The 18,868-nt window shown below is 49.1% G+C and overlaps 1 protein-coding gene across 7 annotated transcripts; it reads right to left on the reverse strand.

The window, feature by feature from the left end:
- Nucleotides 1-995: 995 nt before the first annotated feature.
- On the reverse strand, nt 996-4,787 carry LOC125509892. 7 transcript variants are annotated; one of them, XR_007284317.1, is made up of 6 exons: nt 4,336-4,785; nt 4,118-4,244; nt 3,419-3,589; nt 2,601-2,727; nt 1,629-1,744; nt 996-1,234 (listed from the first exon to the last, which is right to left on the reverse strand). XR_007284317.1 is itself a non-coding variant. In XM_048674917.1 (6 exons), exons 1-5 carry the CDS (start codon nt 4,453-4,455, stop codon nt 1,686-1,688), a joined length of 555 nt encoding a protein of 184 aa, XP_048530874.1. In that variant the 5' UTR covers nt 4,456-4,779; the 3' UTR covers nt 996-1,234; nt 1,639-1,685. The 7 variants fall into 7 exon arrangements, 4 of the variants coding, with proteins under 4 accessions (XP_048530874.1, XP_048530875.1, XP_048530873.1 ...); XR_007284315.1 differs by having other exon boundaries at nt 3,468-3,589; nt 4,336-4,778; XM_048674917.1 differs by having other exon boundaries at nt 1,639-1,744; nt 3,468-3,589; nt 4,336-4,779.
- Between the last annotated feature and the right edge of the window lie 14,081 nt (nt 4,788-18,868).

Consider the following 18,868-nt stretch of genomic DNA (forward strand, 5'->3'; position numbering starts at 1 on the left):
ACTTGATTGCCTGGAGGTCACACGTAAATTCGTCTAGCCATGACTTGTGTTTGTATGGATGAGGGGGAGCAAGCTTTTCATTTCCGGATGGGAACCATCAATAATGTGTTTAGCATGGAAGATATTGAAATGCTTAGTCGTGACGTTAACAGGAAAAGCACACCATTCAAAATGTATTCATCACTATTTTAAGCAACGAGCTTTCGCACCTCTTCAAATCCATGCTTCCCTATGCGAACGGCTTATCTTTTTCTTTTTCTATTAATTTTATTTTGTTGAGTCAATTTATTATTTCAACCTATTCTTTAGTTGGCAAGCATCATGTGGTGGGGAAAAATATAGACATATATATCCATTCAAATATATTTGATCATGAATTATTATTGTTGACAATTATCTCTATGATAAATAAGTTGGGAGGCGAAACATTAAGCCATATCTTTCTCCGTGTTTGATGCATACTATTTGTTCTAAAAATATGATTTGAGTACTAGCACTACAAGAAATATGTCAACTTGCGACCATCATTATTGGTCGCTGAAAGGTCATTGTTTTTCATTTGCGACCTTTTTGTGACCGAAAATAGATGGTCAAAAGCTGGTGGTCGTAAAGTGAAATTAACGACCTTCTTTGTGATATGTAAAAGGTCGTTGGTTCCATGACCAAATTTTTGGTCACTATCAGCCTACTCGGGCCACGTAGGATCCAGTGTGGCAATCCGACGTGGATAAGAATCAGCCCGGTCCAATTGGGTGTCTATATGGGCCGAGCCCATTAATTCAGGCTTTTTAATATATATTTTTTCTGTTGATTTTCGCTAGCTACATGGGCCTGGCCCAACAATTTGGCATTTTATATTCTAGAATGCAGCCTTTTATAGTCTACTGATTTTCTTTTTTTCAGCCATTTTATTTTGCAGCAGGTCTCACTTGTCATGCTTAGCTCAAAATTGGTCCCACACATTAGAAATTTCGAAATTTGTCAAACAACCATTATAACTTGAACCCACTTGTCAGGTTTCCATTTCACAAGTATTCAAATCACATACACAATCATTTTTCAAACAGACCAGAGAGCAAATGAAATTGATCCAAAACAATACTACATTAATCTATTACAATCGTTGCAGTATATTACAACCAAGATATGCCTACTACTGCCTACAATCACAACACATAATATGCTACTCTTTGCTGATATGCTTCACAGCTTCGGACATGGATTCGCACTTCACCTGTGCAAAAAATAAGAATGAACATATAAGAATAAGAGTAGGTACAGAACATCAAACAGTAGCCAATGAGGGATCCAATAACCTATAATCAAGAATTGACAGCAAATGCCATGTACATAAATAGTATGACTAACACTAACCAGTATGCGTTCATGGAGTGACTAAAATGTTCTCACTAGCTAGGATTTTTTGGTATATAATATACTGACATGTGCAACTCTCTAAATTGATCATAGAATGAAAAGAAATGTAAGAACGAGTTTCAGAATCCAGACATGTCAAATTTTGAGCACCAGTAGAATAGATCTAACAAACCAGACCATGATCATCATGCATCAGGATTTATGGTTCTAGTAAAACAGTAAAGAGATGGACATACACGCATCAAGCATACCAGCTATTACATTAAGAGGTCCAAATGCTCCATGAACTGCACTTCGGCAATCGTGCACTAGCTAGGGATTGAGGAGGATGCGCATGTTGTATCCATTGTACATGGGTCATGTTTAGCTACACAATTAGCTAATATGTCAACATTTAGTTACCATGAACATAAAAACAACAAACTCGGATAAGCATTAGCAGTGTAGTACATAATGTATCACTATAGCTTTGGGAAATAGTTAAGTCTTGTGGGTGTCTAGTTTACTTGCATATGGCCAACACTAACCAGTATGAGTTCGTTCAATAACTAAAAACTACTCAGTAGCTGACAATGTATAGTTTACACATATAAATCGAAGATTCAGCAAAGGCATGTTGATAAAACAGTGAAAACAATGGTATCTGGTATACTGACATGCATGATCACTTAATATTTAATCATCATCACAGCAACCTATAACCAGCTATGCTCATTGTTACAAATCTATGCATAGTTCAAAAAAAATGACCTGATCTACTTCAAATCTATGCAGACTTCAAATCTACTTCAAGTTTTGACACACAACATAGAAGTAATTCACCATAGAGAGCATATAAATGGGCATGGGGATCTAAGACTCAATGATGACAGCAAACTAAAATCTCGGCCCAGTTTTTAATGCCGGAGCCAATCGGACAGGCAAAAATTGTGGCGAGTAGGCTGAGATCGCCCCTAGAAAATTCATTTTTTTGTAGGTTTCCAGAATCCAGGAAGAACCCATCAATTCTACGCCGAAGCAGGAGATGTGCAGGCAGATCAAATAGTAGATTTGAGCAACAGTACATATTTCCCTAAACCTAAAATTTCCATAGTGCGTAAATCATGCCACTAGTCAGAGCACAACGGGGTTGTTTGGTTCGTGCCCCAACTTGCCCAAACACAATCAACACCACAATCACAAGTCCAACGCCACCAGAGGCGCCACAGAGGGATAAAGCTCACCTAGGCAGTTTGTAGCCGAGGCAGAAGCACAGCCGGCCGCAGCTGCAGCAGAGTTGAAAGGGATGGCAGCGTGCTTCTTGAGGAACTTGTACATCTCCACCACCGTCCGGTCCCCCACAAAAGTTATCTGCAAAGAGTTTATTCAGCCAAAAGAAAGAAAACAAATTGAATTAGTAAATGCCAATGCAACATTAACAGTAAAAATTCTCAGGTTGCACAATTGACTAATGCCCCATGATGCCCATTCCAGCTCAACCCATGAGGCCATGAGCTTAGCTAGTTGTCTACTGAATTTACTACCATGAATAACCAACTGCAGAACACCTACTGCTGGATTAAAATTACTTTCAGATTGTGCAGAACACGCTATGCACACTAACAAACTGCAAACAAAACATTGTCATGCATTTACTGGACTATGATCAGGTGCAAGTTGATGAGAATCATCATGCTGAAACTGATACAACCACATCATATCCTTCTAGCGTTGCCCCTGCTAATAAAGAGGCTGTTATTATTCTAGGGCCGCTGTATTCATCTCTAGGGCACAACAAAAGCAAGCCAAAGAGGTAAACTTCAGTCCCATTACAGAATGCAAATTCCATACTACAAACAGTACAGTGATTATCATAGCATAAACTCTATTGTCTGAACAAACATTTTAACTCCCACTGTGCTAGAGATAAGATGACATTTTGGATCAATCAGAAAAAGGTAATGCATTCATCAATAAAAAATGGCAGCAAAAGCAAGCCTAAGAACCAAACTTCACACTGAGTTTCCAATCCAAAACCTTACACTACAGACTGGACTATTACATTGACCATCCGACCATTCAGAGCCAGAAGAAAGCAACATGGCTGAGACCTTGTCCTCCCACCAGTAGATGAACGTGAGGTTGGCCCCCTGCTTGTCCATCTTGTAGAGCAAGTACCAGCGCTCGGCCACCTTCGATCTGAGCGCTCCAACCCCGGTTGCCAGCACGACACCTGCAGGCAAGGCAGTAAGCTATGGATCACAACAATATGCATCGGATGGCAACAATAACATCAACAAGTACAAATAGCAACATCTCAATCACTCTATAATCAATCAGTAAGCACAAATAGCAGCAGCAAGAATTCTCTCAATCACAGACTACACTAATCAGCACCCCTCTCTCTCAATCTATCTCCAGCAGATGAAATAGCAATCTCTCACTCATCCCAGCCCAAGCCTCTCCCACCTCTCTCTCAACCTCATATCACCCGAACTCGTGAAGCATCTCTCACCCGAACTCGTATATGGGACAGATATAATTTAGGAGAGCCACGACTCTGTCAAATTTCAATCTTATACTGCATTCGATCTAAACTAGAGACAAAAACCAACAAGTTCGATTGACCCGCCAGGATCTACTACCCAAAATTCTGGTCCCGCACAGACCATCACCAAACAGTTCCGATCAATCGAACTCCGAGCGTAACAATAAACAGATGACGCGCGAGCGCGAGAGGGGATCGGTCATTGGCGCATACCCTGGAGGACGTAGGCAGAGCAGAGGAGGGAGCAGCAGCTAGGAGGAGGAGGCAGAGCAGAGGAGGGAGCAGCAACTAGGAGGAGGACGCAGAGAAGAGGAGGGAGCAACAGCAGCACCGGAGCAACCTGCACACAAAACAAACAAACAAACACAGGAATCAGAAGTGAGGAGAAGAAGAAACAGACAAGAGAACGGATTCATGCCTTACGCACCCACCATGGTCAGAGTTCCGCGATCGCTGTGGTCGGGCTTGCCGGAGATGGCCGGCTGTCGGCTCGCGTTCGCCATGGACGTCTCCGCCACCGCACCGTCGTCTCCCCGTCCCCATCCATCCATTGGTGGGTGGGTGAAGGGCTAGGGTTTCGGGCCTCATCCGCCCATGGGTCGGACAGACCTGAGGGAGGGAGGGAGGTCGCGGTGGTGATGGGGTTGGGGGAGACGGTCGCCGGTGGGGGTGGGGTTGGGTGTCGGCGGTGGGACTGGAGATGAATCGGGGGTGGGAGAGAGGAGCTTGAGTGGATCTGCAGCCATGGAGGAAAGGGGAGATGTGGGTGGCAGGGGCGAGGGGAGAGGTGTGCGGCGAAAGAAAGGGGAGGACGGAGCGGCGGGGGAAGGAAGGGGAGGACGGGGTAGCGGTGGAAGGAAGGGGAGGACGGGACGTCGGGGGAGGGATCTGTATCGGGGAGTGGAGCGGAGGCGGGGAGGGGTCTGAGTCAGCTAGGGTTCACGCGCACATGAGAGAGGGGGGCTGGAGTGGGTTGTGTCGGTGTTCTGGGCACGGGGGTCCCCAGACTTGCCTGCCTGCGGCCCATGGCATGGCTCCACCAGCGGCCCCGTACGACCCATCTTCACCAACAAACATTGAAGACCCTCGTGAGGGGCCAAGCCTCGCGAGGCGGACGATGCAAGACCTCCTCAGGAGCGGCCTCACCAGGCTGGCTCGCGAGGGGCGAAGAGATCAAGGCGAGGGGCACCTCGCGAGGTTCCTGTGACGCAAGCCATGACGACTGGGACCAGGCGGGCGCCAGCACCCGCAGTGTCCTCGTTTTCTCTTTGGTGCTAAAGGGGCAAGCGCAAATAAGGAGTCCCGAGGCATCAGGCAAAGGTTTCCATATCGGGGCAACAAGATCAAGACCACCAGCACGACAGGACGGAGGTCACCGTGGAGCCCAAGACGGCGTCACCACCAAAGCCCTTGGCAGGCGAAGACCACTTTTGTCAGGATAGCTTGTACTGGTTGTCTCCCTTCGAATTTGGCCGTTGTGGGATCCCTTCCCGCTCAATATTTGGGAAGAGGACCAGGGCCTCTATAAATAGGACTAGCCACCACAATAGGAGGGAAGAGAGACCTAGGTCGAATCCATAGCACCCAACCACTCAAGTTCACCAAGCACAAGAACACCTCTCCTCACGACACTGTTCTTCCCTTGTAACTGTTCATCCTCAGCCCAAGAGGCAATCCACCACACCACACTGGAGTAGGGTATTACACCACAACGGTGGCCCGAACCAGTATAAATCTTGTGTCTCATGTTCTTTGGGTTCGTCGAGCTAGGCCGTGAGACCGTAGAGTGTGCGAGCTAGAGAGGGGGAGAGATCTTTGTGCGCACCCCAGTGTTTGAACCTCAAGGGTTTTGCCGGAACTCAAAATCCGACATTTGGTGCGCCAGTTAGGGGTGCGCCGAAGCTTCCTCTTCGTCGATCCACGTTTCACCACTCCGCCAAGCTCATGGCCGACGCTCGCCGGGCCCGCGCTGAGTGCCGGGCCGCTCACGCCACCCGTGTCTCTTAGACGGCCATTGTCGGCTGACCTCCCCGTCGTTCTTCGTCACCCGCCGCCAACACCGTCACTGGCACGGTGGCAAACGAGCAGCAAGCCTCTTCACTGCACCCCTCTATGCGGCGAGACGGTCGCACCGCCACCCCGTCACTGACTCCGGCCGTCTCATCGTTTCACGCTCGCCGCGCCCCCACGGACGCACAGGCCATGCTGCTCATGGCACGCGATCTCCTGCGCTACCGCCCGGTCGACGACCTCTACGAGGACTAGTTGGACCACATCGTCGAGCTTGTCAGCGCGACTAGGGGCTCTCCTGCACCATCCCTCTCTCTTCCTCGCCCGCCCCCGGCTGCGGGCGATGTGGCTCACGGAGTACCTCCGCCCCCTCAGCACCAAGATGGCGCCCTCGCGCCGAGGCGTGCAGCTCATGGGGCGCCTCAGCCTCCCCCACGTCAAGACGACATCCTCGCTCCAAGATGTGCGGCCCAGCGGCATGATCCGCCGTGCCACGTGCCCGCGCACGAAGAAAGAAGTTGCCAGGAGGTTCCCCGTCCGCAAGAAGATGCTCCACTGCTTCCAGCACCGCCACGTCAGGATCCTTGCTGCGGTAGGGCCATGTGCCACTTGCCGTGGTGGCACAGGGACGCCAAGGTCAAGCTCCACCTCCACGATGGGCCCCTGTGGCCACGGCGGGCTGTAGTGCCTTCACTCCTGAGTTGTGTAGCGTCGTCTGGCCGGGCAAGTTCAAGCCGGATCTGCCTCCTTGCTACGACGGCACCCCCGACACTATGGAGTTTCTGCAGCTCTACGAGCTGAGCATCGAGGCGGCCAACGGCGACGAAAAGGTCATGGCGAACTGGTTTCCCATGGCTCTCAAGGACGGCGCCCTCTCATGGCTCCTGAATCTGCCCCCAGGCTCGATTTCCTCCTGGGATGAGATGCGCAGCCGCTTCATCGCCGACTTCCAGGGCACTCGCGACCGCCCCCCGGTCGCGGGTGACTTGCGCCGCGTCAAGCAACAACCGGGAGAAACCTTGCAGAAGTACATCCAACGCTTCAACAACACACGTATCAAGATCCCCAAGGTGATGGCCGAGGGCATCATCTCAGCGTTTTCTGACGGTGTCCGTGACGTCAAGATGAAGGAGGAGCTCGCCATCCATGAGGAGCTATGCACGACCTTGGAGCTGTTCAACATAGCAACCAAGTGTGCAAGGGCTGAGGAGGGGCGTCTGTCCCTCCTCGAGCTCCATGCTGCGGATCCAGAGGAGAAGAAGGCCAAGGTCAAGGACGTGAAGCGCAAAGGGGTGGCCATGCTCGCAGCAAAACCGGATAAGCGCGGTAGAGATCTTCCCGAGTCGTCCAAGGGTAGCCGTACGTTCTGCGCCTTCCACAACATGCGCACGCACAACACCAACGATTGTCAAGAGCTCAGGGCCATTCGAGACGGACGCTTCGGTCGACGCCCCGAGCGCAATGACCGGGGCTACGGCCGAGGAGGTAGACGAGGTGGAGGACGTTGGGATGACCGTGGGCCCCACCAAGAGTGGCGCGACCGGCCTCGCGAGGATCTTTGGCACAATCGGCCTCGTGAGGGCGCCTAGAGGGACCAGCCTCGTGAGGATCGCCCTTAGGGCAACCCTGGTCTCCCTCCGCTGCCGCCACCAAGAAGGAACGACGACCATCAACAGGACGAAGGGGCTGGGGGCTTCCAGGAACCGTGCGCCATCGCCTGCATCTTGGGCGGCGCTCAGGCCCCAGCCTCCTAGCGCATCTTCAAGCAGTTTTCCCGCAAAGTGAATGCAGCCCTCCCCAAGCTCGAGGCTACGCGCCCGCTCAGGTGGTCCAAGTACGCCATCACCTTTAGCTCGGCGGACCAGCTCAAGTGCGCGGCAACCGCTAGCGTCCTCCTGATGCTCTGTTCGCCCGTCATCAGCAATGTCCAAGTCACCAAGACCCTCATCGACAGCGGCGCAGGACTCAGTGTCCTGTCCGTCAAGACGTTCGACAGCCTTCAAGTGCCATACGATCAGCTCCAGCCCACCAAGCCTTTCTCAGGAGTGACAGACGGCTCGACCACCTAGATAGGGCAAGTTCGCCTCCCTGTCACCTTCAGTCAGCGTGACAACTACCACACCGAGCTCATCGACTTCGATGTCGCCCACATCCGCCTGCCGTACAATGCCATCCTCGGGTACCCAGCACTGGCCAAATTCATGACAGTCACCCACCATGGCTACAACATCCTCAAGATGCTAGGAAGCGGTGGAATCATCACGGTCCCTTGTAAAGAAAGAGACGCGGTGTGCTCCCTTGAGTGCGCCTTCCAAGCTGCATCAATCAAAGACCCTGACAGAGCGGGTGTGTAGTACCCTCCTGAGGCCAACCCCAAGAAGAAGAAGCAGCTACTCCGTACTGGGCCTCAAGGGAGTGGCACCTCCAGCAGCACCACTTCAGGATCCGCACCGGCGCCTGGGGCGCCTCCCTCCCTCGCATAGGGAGGCGCGCCCGGTGCCCTCCTTAGGAAGGGCTCGGGGGCTCTCTTCTGGAGGGCCTCAGACCTGGCCAACATCACGAGGGAGGCGCTCGGGCACCACGTGGAGGCGTGCTTCGTGGCACGTTTCCCTCAGGAGGACACCGGGCGAGGAGCGCCCGGCGCTCAGGAGTTCATCACCAAGGCATCTCAGGAGCTTTAGGAAGCAAGAGCAATACGCAGAGACTGCCGCCCACCTGGTGTTGCTCCCCACCCAGGCGAGGGTGGTGAGCTGCGCGTCTGCATCGACATCCCAGGGCTCAACATGGCCGCATCTCAGGAGCGCTTCTGGCCTTCACGTGTTGGCCGGTGTGAGGGCCTGCCTCACAACTACATTCGCATGCCGTTCGGCCTTCCGAGCATGGTTGCCGCCTTCCAAGGCAACCTACGGAGCATCCTGGCGGGTCAGAAGGCCAGGCACCACGTGGTCTTGGCGGAGATGGAGACGGTCCTCCGGAGGCCACCTGATCCTCCAGAGCCTCCGGAGGCTCAGGGCCTCGGCGGCTCGTGAGAAGCGACTTCTTCGCTATGTGTCTTCAGCTACTCCAACACTCCTTCGGCAACCAAACTAGGTGACATTTTTCCAAGTTCATTCAGCTGGGAGCGCCCCTGGGCTGCATCATCGCCAAGCCGCGTGGGTCTGTCCATGCGACACGTATCCGCTTCCATCTTCAGTTCACTCTGCTGGGAGCGCCCCTCGGGCTGCATTAACCCCAGGCTGCTCGGGTCCAACCCAGTGGCATGTATCGTTCTTGCATTTACCTAAGCTAGTTGCTTTTAATGCGTAATCTATCTATGGATATCACCTGCTCGATTGTCACCCACCATGGGAGACACGCGCCGATGGTCTTTCTTCAGGATCCTTCGCATTAGAAGGCTAGGCATGGTGTCTGTTCTCGGGCCCGTCCTTGCAGCATCGATAAATCCAACGGCCGAGCTCTGTCTGGCGGGCCGACCCCGCTCACGTCACCTCCTAGGGTCGTTGGTGCTTGGCCTTCTCATGCGATAGCCTTAGGAAATCCCTTCGGCGCGGGTTGTCTAACCATCTCGCGGGAACGCCACAGCCATCAAGAGTCAAGACTAGTCGCAACCCGCCATGAAGTAGGGCCTCATGAGTCCTGCGCTGGCTCACGAGTGCCCAGATACACCACGTCTAGCCCTGCCGTGCAAGCCACATGTCAGGGCAGGGCTGTACACGCCCCGGGGGATCTCCGCAGTAGGGAGTCCCCTCCCACGTGCCAGCGACGGACCAGCAATCACCGTGGCGATTTGCGCCCCTCCTCGCGCTAACCTACAATAACTTCCCGAGGACTACATTGGGTGGTACCATGGACTCTCTCTCTCTTCTCCCATGCAATCCTCTTGCGTGTTAAAAGGGGGGCTCCTAAGAATCGTGACTCAGGAGCTCTTACTGGCTCTCCAGCCCTCACCCCCTGGCCTTGACCACGACATCACGACTTGGCACACCAGCGGTGGCTGAGCTCGCTCGATGGCCAGGACCTGAGGATGTAGAGCACCAGGAAGAGTATGGAGAAGAGGGGAAGGCCCGCACGGGCCTAACCTAGCTACTCGGTAGCGGCCGACGCCTAGGCCTGGCGCGACATGAGAAACCGGCTCCGGAACGCCAAGATAAGTCTCATACCTGGACCGACCCAGCGCTGCGGCATAAGATTCTCGCCTTTTCGCTGCCCTGCTGCGGCAACGCCACCTCCCTTTCCCATCCTCAAATAGCTGCTTGCTTGCTAAAGGGGACCTCTTGAGCATCGCGCCTCAGGAGCTCTTACTGGACCTCGGGCCGCTCACCTCCTCGCCTTGAGCACGGCATCGCGACCTGGCATACCAGCGACGGCTGCAGCCTGCCTGGGGACCTGGACCTGTCAGCGTAGAGCACCAAGATGCCGCGGGATTGGAAAGGGGGGACCGAGCCTCAACAGGACGTGCACTCGCAAATTTTCACAATAAGGATAATATTGACAAAAGACATTGCAGACGCTTTACACACCCCCACAGGGTCCGTTTCGATTCCTCGCAGGGAACAAAAGGAAGGGAATTCCTAGGAGCTCTATCTACATGCGCCGGTTGTCGCAGACACCATCATCAACAGTGGGCCATGGAAGGCCGGCGCCAACCCCATCCAGATCAGCGACGGTGGTGGCCCGGACACGGCAGCCTTGCTCCGGGCCCGGCGAGAGCTTGGGGGCACGTAGCTGTCGTCGCTCATCTCCTGAGACTCGACGAGCTCGGGAGAATCCCTGGACCACCAGGATCACCGCTATCGCTAGAGGAGCTGCGGGCGAGGCCAGCGGCAGGCCCGACACCAGCCGCTGCATCATCCTGGCGACCCCCTTCAGGGCAGCACTCCAAGCGGCGGCCTTCCTTGTCGAAGACCTTGAAGAACAGCATGGAGGCGCCATCATACTCGAAGTGGATGGTGAGGGCGCCATACGCGTGGCAGGCTCGGGCGACCTCGCCCCAGCCTCGAGTCATGTAGATCCTCCCAGAGGCGACGACTTCAACTTCCGCTCTAGTCGCCGGGGCGCCACAGTCGGCGTGCTGCAGCCAAAGCTCGAGAGGGCCCCTTGGCGGCATCTCGGCAGTGAAGGATTGCGGGAGGCGAATCCAAGTGCTCGTAGGCATCGCCGCCCATAGCACGAACTTGCGCGAGGAGTCCGCGGCATGGACCCCTGGGGCAACGGCGTGCGTCTCCACGGCACGGCGACCGCGGCCCTGGCGCGGGCGGCGGCGCTCATCGCTCCTCCCTCCGGAACCCTCGGCGTGAGCGTACAAGGGAAACGGGTACCCAGGAGGTGGCCTCTCGTACCACGGCCGTGACACTACCGGCCTCACGACCATCTCGCGACGATGGGACCTCCTCTTCTTTAGCGGGAGTAGCTCGGGCTCGTTGAGGCGAGTCTTGCCCTTCTCCGCGACCGAGAACCTCCGTATCGGTGCCAGGACCGCACCAGCGAGCTGTGAAACAAGGAAGAAGAAGAAGCGGGAGAAGCAAGGGAGAGACGGGTGACGGGGGCTCCGTCCCCCACTTCCCATTTATAGCCAGGGGGAGGCCAACCGCCGGCCTCCATGATCTAAGGTAATAATGACCTTTTTCTGCATGCAGCAAGGACCCGTCAAGTCGGGCAGTTGCCGAGGCAGCGTCGGGAAGCGGAGACGCCCACGTCCAATCAGTCGCCACGCGCTAACCGTGGCCACAGGCTGATGGGGCCCGCGGCGCTCCGCTTGCCCTTTGGCTTCGCCTCGAAGACAAGCCCGAGCGTGCCTTGGGCCCGGGGGCTACTGTCCACGTTCTAGGAACGGGGGTCCCTAGACTTGCTTGCCTGTGGCCCACAACGTGGCTCCACCAGGGGCCCCGTACGACCCATCTTCACCAGCAAACATTCAAGACCCTCAGGAGGGGCCAAGCCTCGCGAGGCGGACGACGCAAGACCTCCTCAGGAGAGGGCTCACTAGGCTGGCTCGCGAGGGGTGGAGAGATCAAGGTGAGGGGCACCTCGCGAGGTTCCTGTGATGCAAGCCATGATGACTGGGACCAGGCAGGCGCCAGCATGCGCAGTGTCCTCGTTTCCTCGTTGGTGCTAAAGGGGCATGCGCAGACAAGGAGTCCCGAGGCATTAGGCAAAGGTTTCATATCGGTGCAACAAGACCAAGACTAGCAGGACGGCAAGATGGAGGTCACTGTGGAGGCCAAGACGGCGTCACCACCAGAGCCCTTGGCAGGCGAAGACCACTTTTGTCAGGATAGCTTGTACTAGTTGTCTCCCTTCGAATTTGGCCATTGTGGGATCCCTTCCCGCTCAATATATGGGAAGAGTACCAGGGCCTCTATAAATAGGACTAGCCATCGCCATAGGAGGGAAGAGAGACCTAGGTCGAATCCATAGCACACAACCACTCAAGTTCACCAAGCACAAGAACACCTCTCCTCGTGAGGCTGTTCTTCCCTTGTAACTATTCATCCTCAGCCCAAGAGGCAATCCACCACACCACACTGGAGTAGGGTATTACACCACAACGGTGGCCCGAACCAGTATAAATCTTGTGTCTCATGTTCTTTGGGTTCGTCGAGCTAGGCCGTGAGATCGTAGAGTGTGCGAGCTAGAGAGGGGGAGAGATCTTTGTGCGCACCCCAGTGTTCGAACCTCTAGGGTTTTGCCGGAACCCGAAATCCGATAGGTTGGATGGACGGACGGATGTTTGCCATGTCATCAATCCATGCCACAACGGATTCCACCAATCAGAATTTTGTTTCTCTTAAACCATTTTCAGATGTTGATATTGAGGCCTAGAAATTGATATTGGCATTGGCCAGCCCGAATGTTGTTGTTTGGATGGTCAGGGAATCGAGTTGTTGAATTGGCCTGAGATATTGGCTAGCCCACTCTCGCGGCCCGCGTACCTATTCTCGAATTCGGAGGCCACGACCTTGACTTTGGCTGATATTCGGGATTGAACGCTCACTTACCGGTTTGCCCATGCTCGAGGGAAAAGAACACGAGCGCCGGAGAGGAAGTGAAACACAGGAGCGACGCGGTGCACCCGGCGGCGCAGGTCATCCCTCTCTGTCGTCTTCCTTCTCCCGTCTCTCTGGCGTATCCCCTTCTCCCATGCATACGCCTACCTTCAGGCGCGTCCGCCTCACCTACCCCACGTTCCCATCTCCCTGCTCGCTCACCTCGTCGTGCCCTAGTTCCTCTGGCCGTCGTTTGCTTGACCCACCACCGCACGCCCTCCTCCCATGGCAGAAGGAACGACAGGATCTTTGCCCATGGCTACTTCTTCCTCTAGCCACCAGCCCCCAGCCCCTCCCTAATCCTACATAGAAACCTAATTCCCTAATCCTCACCCGTATGTTCTAGTAATCTGAGATTGTGTTTTACCTTTTGTAAGTTTGTATTGTTGTTTTTCAAACATAGAAGAGCACACGAGACCATTTGTAGAGAGAGAGAGGGAGAGGGAGGGAGAGGGTGTGAGGGAGAGAGAGTTTGTTGGTAATTGATGCCCAATTATTGTTGTACTTGTGTAAGTGTTTCTATTGCATTTAATTTAGTTTTAAACATTACATCAAAGTACAATATTCAGCCTATGACAAACCAATAATTCCAATGTAGAGAATGACCATCCAAACAAGCTTCAGAATTGAGCCTCTCATGCAAATTTGAAGTGTTAATTTTGTGCACATCCAAGCAACAGAATTCGGGCTCAATGTCAATATCAAAGTCATAGAGATTTGATATTGGGGCCAATTTAATTCCATGGCCCTGAATATCAAAATCCAAACAAAGCATTATAGTTTTTTACCCTCTTACTTAGGGCAAACATTCAACATATTAACCACTAATAATTTGTCAAAATGAATGAATATTGTGCACATGTGTGTATCTTGGGATGACAAATGGTGTTGATCTAGGGAGTTTTCATTTTCATTGCACAAAAAAGCCATTTTCTATTTTTCGAGTTCCCGAAATGGTTTTCTTTTGAAGAACCTACCAATTATTTGTTTCAAATGATCACATATTGTGCACAAGGGTACATTTTGGAATGGCAAACAATGTTGCCTAAGAAAGTTTTCATTTTCTTTTGACGAAAAACCATTTTTCATTTTTGAATGCCCAAAATGAGTTTTTTGTGAAGGACCTACCATATATTTGTTGCAAAATTGGACCACACCATTTTTTATAAAATATTAGGCCATATTTAGTGCACAATTGACCAAATGGTTGGGTGTCAAAAGTTTTGGTCCACCTCTCGTGAAAAAGACAAATTTCCACCGATTCAGCTGGAAGTGGGTCAGATTCGAATTGCAGTTGCTCATAGTTTTATCTTTATTTTTTCCAAAAATCATTTCTAGGTACATAAGTATCTATTTAATCAGAGAAACACCAAAATTTTTCTAAGATTCGACCACTAGCTAGGAACGGTCATTCCCGTCGTTTTGACCGCATTTTGAAACAGGCATAAAAAATTCAAAAAAAACTAAAAATTGGAAAACCTTCGCATTGTGTCATTACATGTGACCAAGTTACCATGAAAAATAATAAACTTGTAATACGGCAATTCTTTTGAAAAAGTGTTCTAAAAATGAGCTATCATGTGTGAAGATTCATGGCTTTCAAGACAAATGACCAAATCAATTTTCTAAAATACTAGGCCATATTTAATGCACAATTGACCAAATGGTTGGGTGTCAAAAACTTTTATCCACCTCTCATGAAAAAGACAAATTTCTGCCGATTTAGTAGGAAGCGGATCAAATTTGAACTGCAGCTGCCTCATAGTTTGCTCTTTATTTTTTCTAAAAATCATTTCTAGGTGCATAAGTATCTGTTTAATCATAGAAACACCAAAAAAATTCCAATATTCACTAGCTAGGAATGGTCATGCCCGTCGTTTTGATCGCATTTTGAGACGGGCATAAAAAGTTCACAAAAAATGGAAAAAATGGAAAAAAATGGAAAATATTCGCATTGTGTCATTATATGTGGCCAAGTTACCATTAAAAATAATAAACTTGTAATATGGTAATTATTTTAAAGAAAGAGTTCTCAGAAACGAGCTATCAGGTATGAAGATCAATGGCTTTTAAGCCAAATGATCAATGTTATGGTAGCATTCATGGCATAGTTTGTTCAAATGACCTCAATTTATGCACAAGGGTGCATCTTGGAATCAAAAACAATGTTGGATAAGGAAGTTTTCATTTTCTTTTGACAAAAAAATCATTTTCCATTTTTCGAGTGCCCAAAATGAGTTTTTTTGTGAAGGACCTATCATATATTTGTTACAAAATTATACCAAATCATTTTTATAGAATACTAGGCCATATTTAATGCACAATTAACAAAATGGTTGGGTGTCAAAAGCTTTTATCCACCTCTCGTGAAAAAGACAAATTTCCGCCGATTCAGTTGGAAACGGGTCAAAGTTGAACTACAGCTGCCTCATAGTTTGCTATTTATTTTTTCCAAAAATCATTTATAGGCACACAAGTATCTATTTAAGCAGAAATTCATGGTTTGGTGGTGATACATTGAGGTTTGGACGGTGGCCCAAGGCCCCAACTCTAAAGCGCGTAAACTCGCCCGCCCGCCGCGTGGTCACCGCGTGACCGTGGCGTTGCCATGCGTTCTGGGTAGCCTAGACATGCCTAGTGGGTTGGGCACTCCCCAGGTAAGTGCTAGGAAGAAAATGACAACAGAAGACTCTCACGAGGAGACCGAACTATTCTCAAATATGAATTAGCAGCCAAGTGTTTGATCAGCGGTACGGGAAATGCACATGGCCAATGGGTCTGAATTCTGGCTGTGGATGATCATCTACTAGGGATAAATTTTCAGCTCAAATGGAGGAGCGTAGATGGCACTTGCTTTGCAAAGTACCACATCGGGCAGAAATATGGATGTTGAACCTGGGCTCAAATGAATAAATGGATTGAGCTGAAATTTTGTGGAGTATGGTCATTTTGGCATAGGAAAGCATTGTAAAAAATTTATACCATTTGGATAATCCTAGCTTGTACTTCCTTCACAAAGCTTCTCTCTAGATAGAAACTTTGCAAATTTGCTAAAGAAGATTTAATAGGCAAATGGAGCTGAATATTGGAATGTGGCAAATATTTGGATATGTAAGATAGCACAAACAGTTTGAGGAAAATAAGAGTTGTCTAGATAGCACTTGCTTTGCAATGTGCCAATCTGGACATAAAATAGAAATTGAAGCTGGGATTACATAGATGATTGGATTGTGCTGAAACTTGGTGTAGGGAATTTATTTGGTCAGTGTAATGTCCTCATAAATTGGCAGCAATTATAAAGCAATATAAAATGTAGTTGCTTCACAAACTAAACATATTACCAGAAAAAAAGATTTGATGGTGAGCTCACATGGATTGCTAGATAGAGCTAAAATTTTGTGTAGAGCTATGACTTTGGCATATAGAATATGTGGCAAAAATTCAACTCATTAGGATATTCCTATCTAGTAGTTCCTTCACAAAGCTTCTAGCTAAACAGAAACTTTGGAAATTTGCCGAGGAAGATTTACTAGGAAAATAGAGCTGAATATTCGTATGTGGCAATGATTTGGATATGAAAGATTGACCAAAATGTTTGAGGGCAATAGGAGTGGTATAGATAGCACTTGCTTTGCAATGTGCCAATCTGGACAGAAAATAAAAATTGAAGCTGGGCTCATATAGATGATTTGATTGAGCTAGAATTTGGAGGAGGGTGATAATTTGGGCATATGAAGGCACTGTATAAAGTTTATGCCATTTGGATATGCATAGATAATACTTCCTTCACAAAGCTTCTAGCTGAACAAAAACTTTGGAAATTTGCCGAGGAACATTTACTAGGCAAATAGAGCTGAATTTTGTCATGAGGCAATGATTTGGATAGGAAAGAGTGCCTAAATGTTTTTAGGGCAATCAAGAATACACAAATAGCACTTCCTTCACAAGGTGCTGTTCTGAACAAAATAGGAAAATGAATATTGTTGAATTTTATTTTAACTAGGCGAGGAAGGTTTTGACATATTTGATGCAGACATGATCCAAAGAATTTATGAGAATTTTTTGGGAATTTTGAGAATAACAGAAATATAGGTTGCTTCACAACCTAGGGCAAAAATTGACACATGGACATGACACATAGGCAAAACTGATGAGGTGGCGCCTAGTCATAGCAATAAGTACCAATGCATCGATGTTCACAACCTCATGACCATTTATATTGGTCATAATCAGGTAGAAATAAGGTCATCGACCACTCTTGTCTGCTTTAGGACCATTTGCTGTAAGGCAATTTCAGGGTTTGAGCCCTTCCAAGCAAAATGGCCATGGATTTACGACCAATTCAGCTGGGGTCACTAAGAGAAGGTCACAAGTTGACATATTTCTTGTAGTGTAGAAATCATAGAGGACTATATAATAATTGAATATGTGGAGATATTACTTAGACTTTGTTGAAAAATAAGATGCATTTAAATTATTTGGTATCTAAGAACATAACTTGTGAAGTTTCAAGAGAATGTATTGTTTAAACCATAACATGTGAATCGATTGCTGCTTGATCATGAGAATTTTTATGAGTTGAGCTACTGATTATGATATATAATGATGCTAGAAAAAGTGACTGAAATTATTATTGATCAAACTTATGCACTATGCTAGCATTCACACTTCATAAATTATTTCTTTTATCATTTACCTACTCGAGGACGAGCAGGACTTAAGCTTAGGGATGCTGATACGTCTCCAACATATCTATAATTTAAAGAAGTATTTATGCCATGTTTACAACACTTTAATATGGTTTTGCTATGATTTGAATGGAACTAACCCGGACTGACGCCGTTTTCAGCAGAACTACCATGGTGTTGTTGTTTTTTGCAGAAATGTAAGTTCTCCGAATGGGCTGAAAATTTACTGTGATTTTTTATGGACAGAAAAAGAGCCCCAAAGCTTTTAGGAAGGGCCATAAGAGCCACGAGGGCACGAAAAGGCTGGGGGCGCGCCCACTGAGCTTGTCGCTTCCTCGTGGACCCCCCCTGACGTGAAACCAACGCCAAAAATTCCTATAAATACCAAAAATGCCATAAAGAAATGTAGAACTTCCACACTGCCACCGCAAGCCTCTGTACCGAAGCAATCTCATCTTGAGGCCTTCTCTAGCAACTCTACTAGAGGGGGGAATCATCACCAGAGGCTATCATCATCATCCCAATGGTCTCCATGACGAGGATGGGGTAGTTCACCCTCGTGGCTGAGGGTATGTACCAGTAGCTATTTGTTTGATCTCTCTCTCTCTCTATCGTGTTCTTGATTTGGCATGATCTTGATGTACCGCGAGCTTTGCTAATATAGTTGGATCATATGGTGTTTTTCCCTCCTTACCTTTATTGTGATGAATTGAGTCTTTCTCTTTGAGGTTTTGTTATGTTGGATTGAATATTTTGGATTTAAGAATACTTGATGTATGTCTTGCATATGGATACGTGTGGTGACAACGGGGTATTGTATTGAGTCACTTGATATATGTTTTGGTAATCAACTTGAGGTTTTTCCCGTGGTGACATTGGGGTGGTCTAGGCACATAGGTTGATACATGTTTTGTCCTACGTTCTCCGATAGAAACTTTGGAGTGATTTTTTGTCGCATGTGAGGGATTTTTATATGATTCAGTTATGTTTGCACTATTGAGAGATTGCACTAGTGAAAGTATAAACCCTAGGCCTTGTTTCCAAGCATTGCAATACCGTTTGTGCTCACTTTTGTTACATGTTACCTTGCTGGTTTTATTTGTTCAAATTCCAAAAACCTATACCTACTATCCATACTACACTTGTATCACCATCGCTTTTCAGGATTAGTGCACCTATACAATTTACCATTGTATTGGGTGCGCTGGGGACACAAAAGA

Source organism: Triticum urartu, chromosome 5 (assembly GCF_003073215.2).
Source record: "Triticum urartu cultivar G1812 chromosome 5, Tu2.1, whole genome shotgun sequence".
In the NCBI taxonomy this organism is placed as follows: Eukaryota; Viridiplantae; Streptophyta; class Magnoliopsida; order Poales; family Poaceae; genus Triticum; species Triticum urartu.

Excerpts from the sequence above, each read along its gene's own strand:
- LOC125509892 (XM_048674916.1), bottom strand. The coding sequence starts at position 4,455 with ATGGATGGATGGGGACGGGGAGACGACGGTGCGGTGGCGGAGACGTCC. Across the intron at positions 4,245-4,335 it reads ATCGCGGAACTCTGACCATG|GTTGCTCCGGTGCTGCTGTT; the intron begins GTGGGTGCGTAA and ends TTTTGTGTGCAG. Across the intron at positions 2,728-3,467 it reads TCTACTGGTGGGAGGACAAG|ATAACTTTTGTGGGGGACCG; the intron begins GTCTCAGCCATG and ends AACTCTTTGCAG.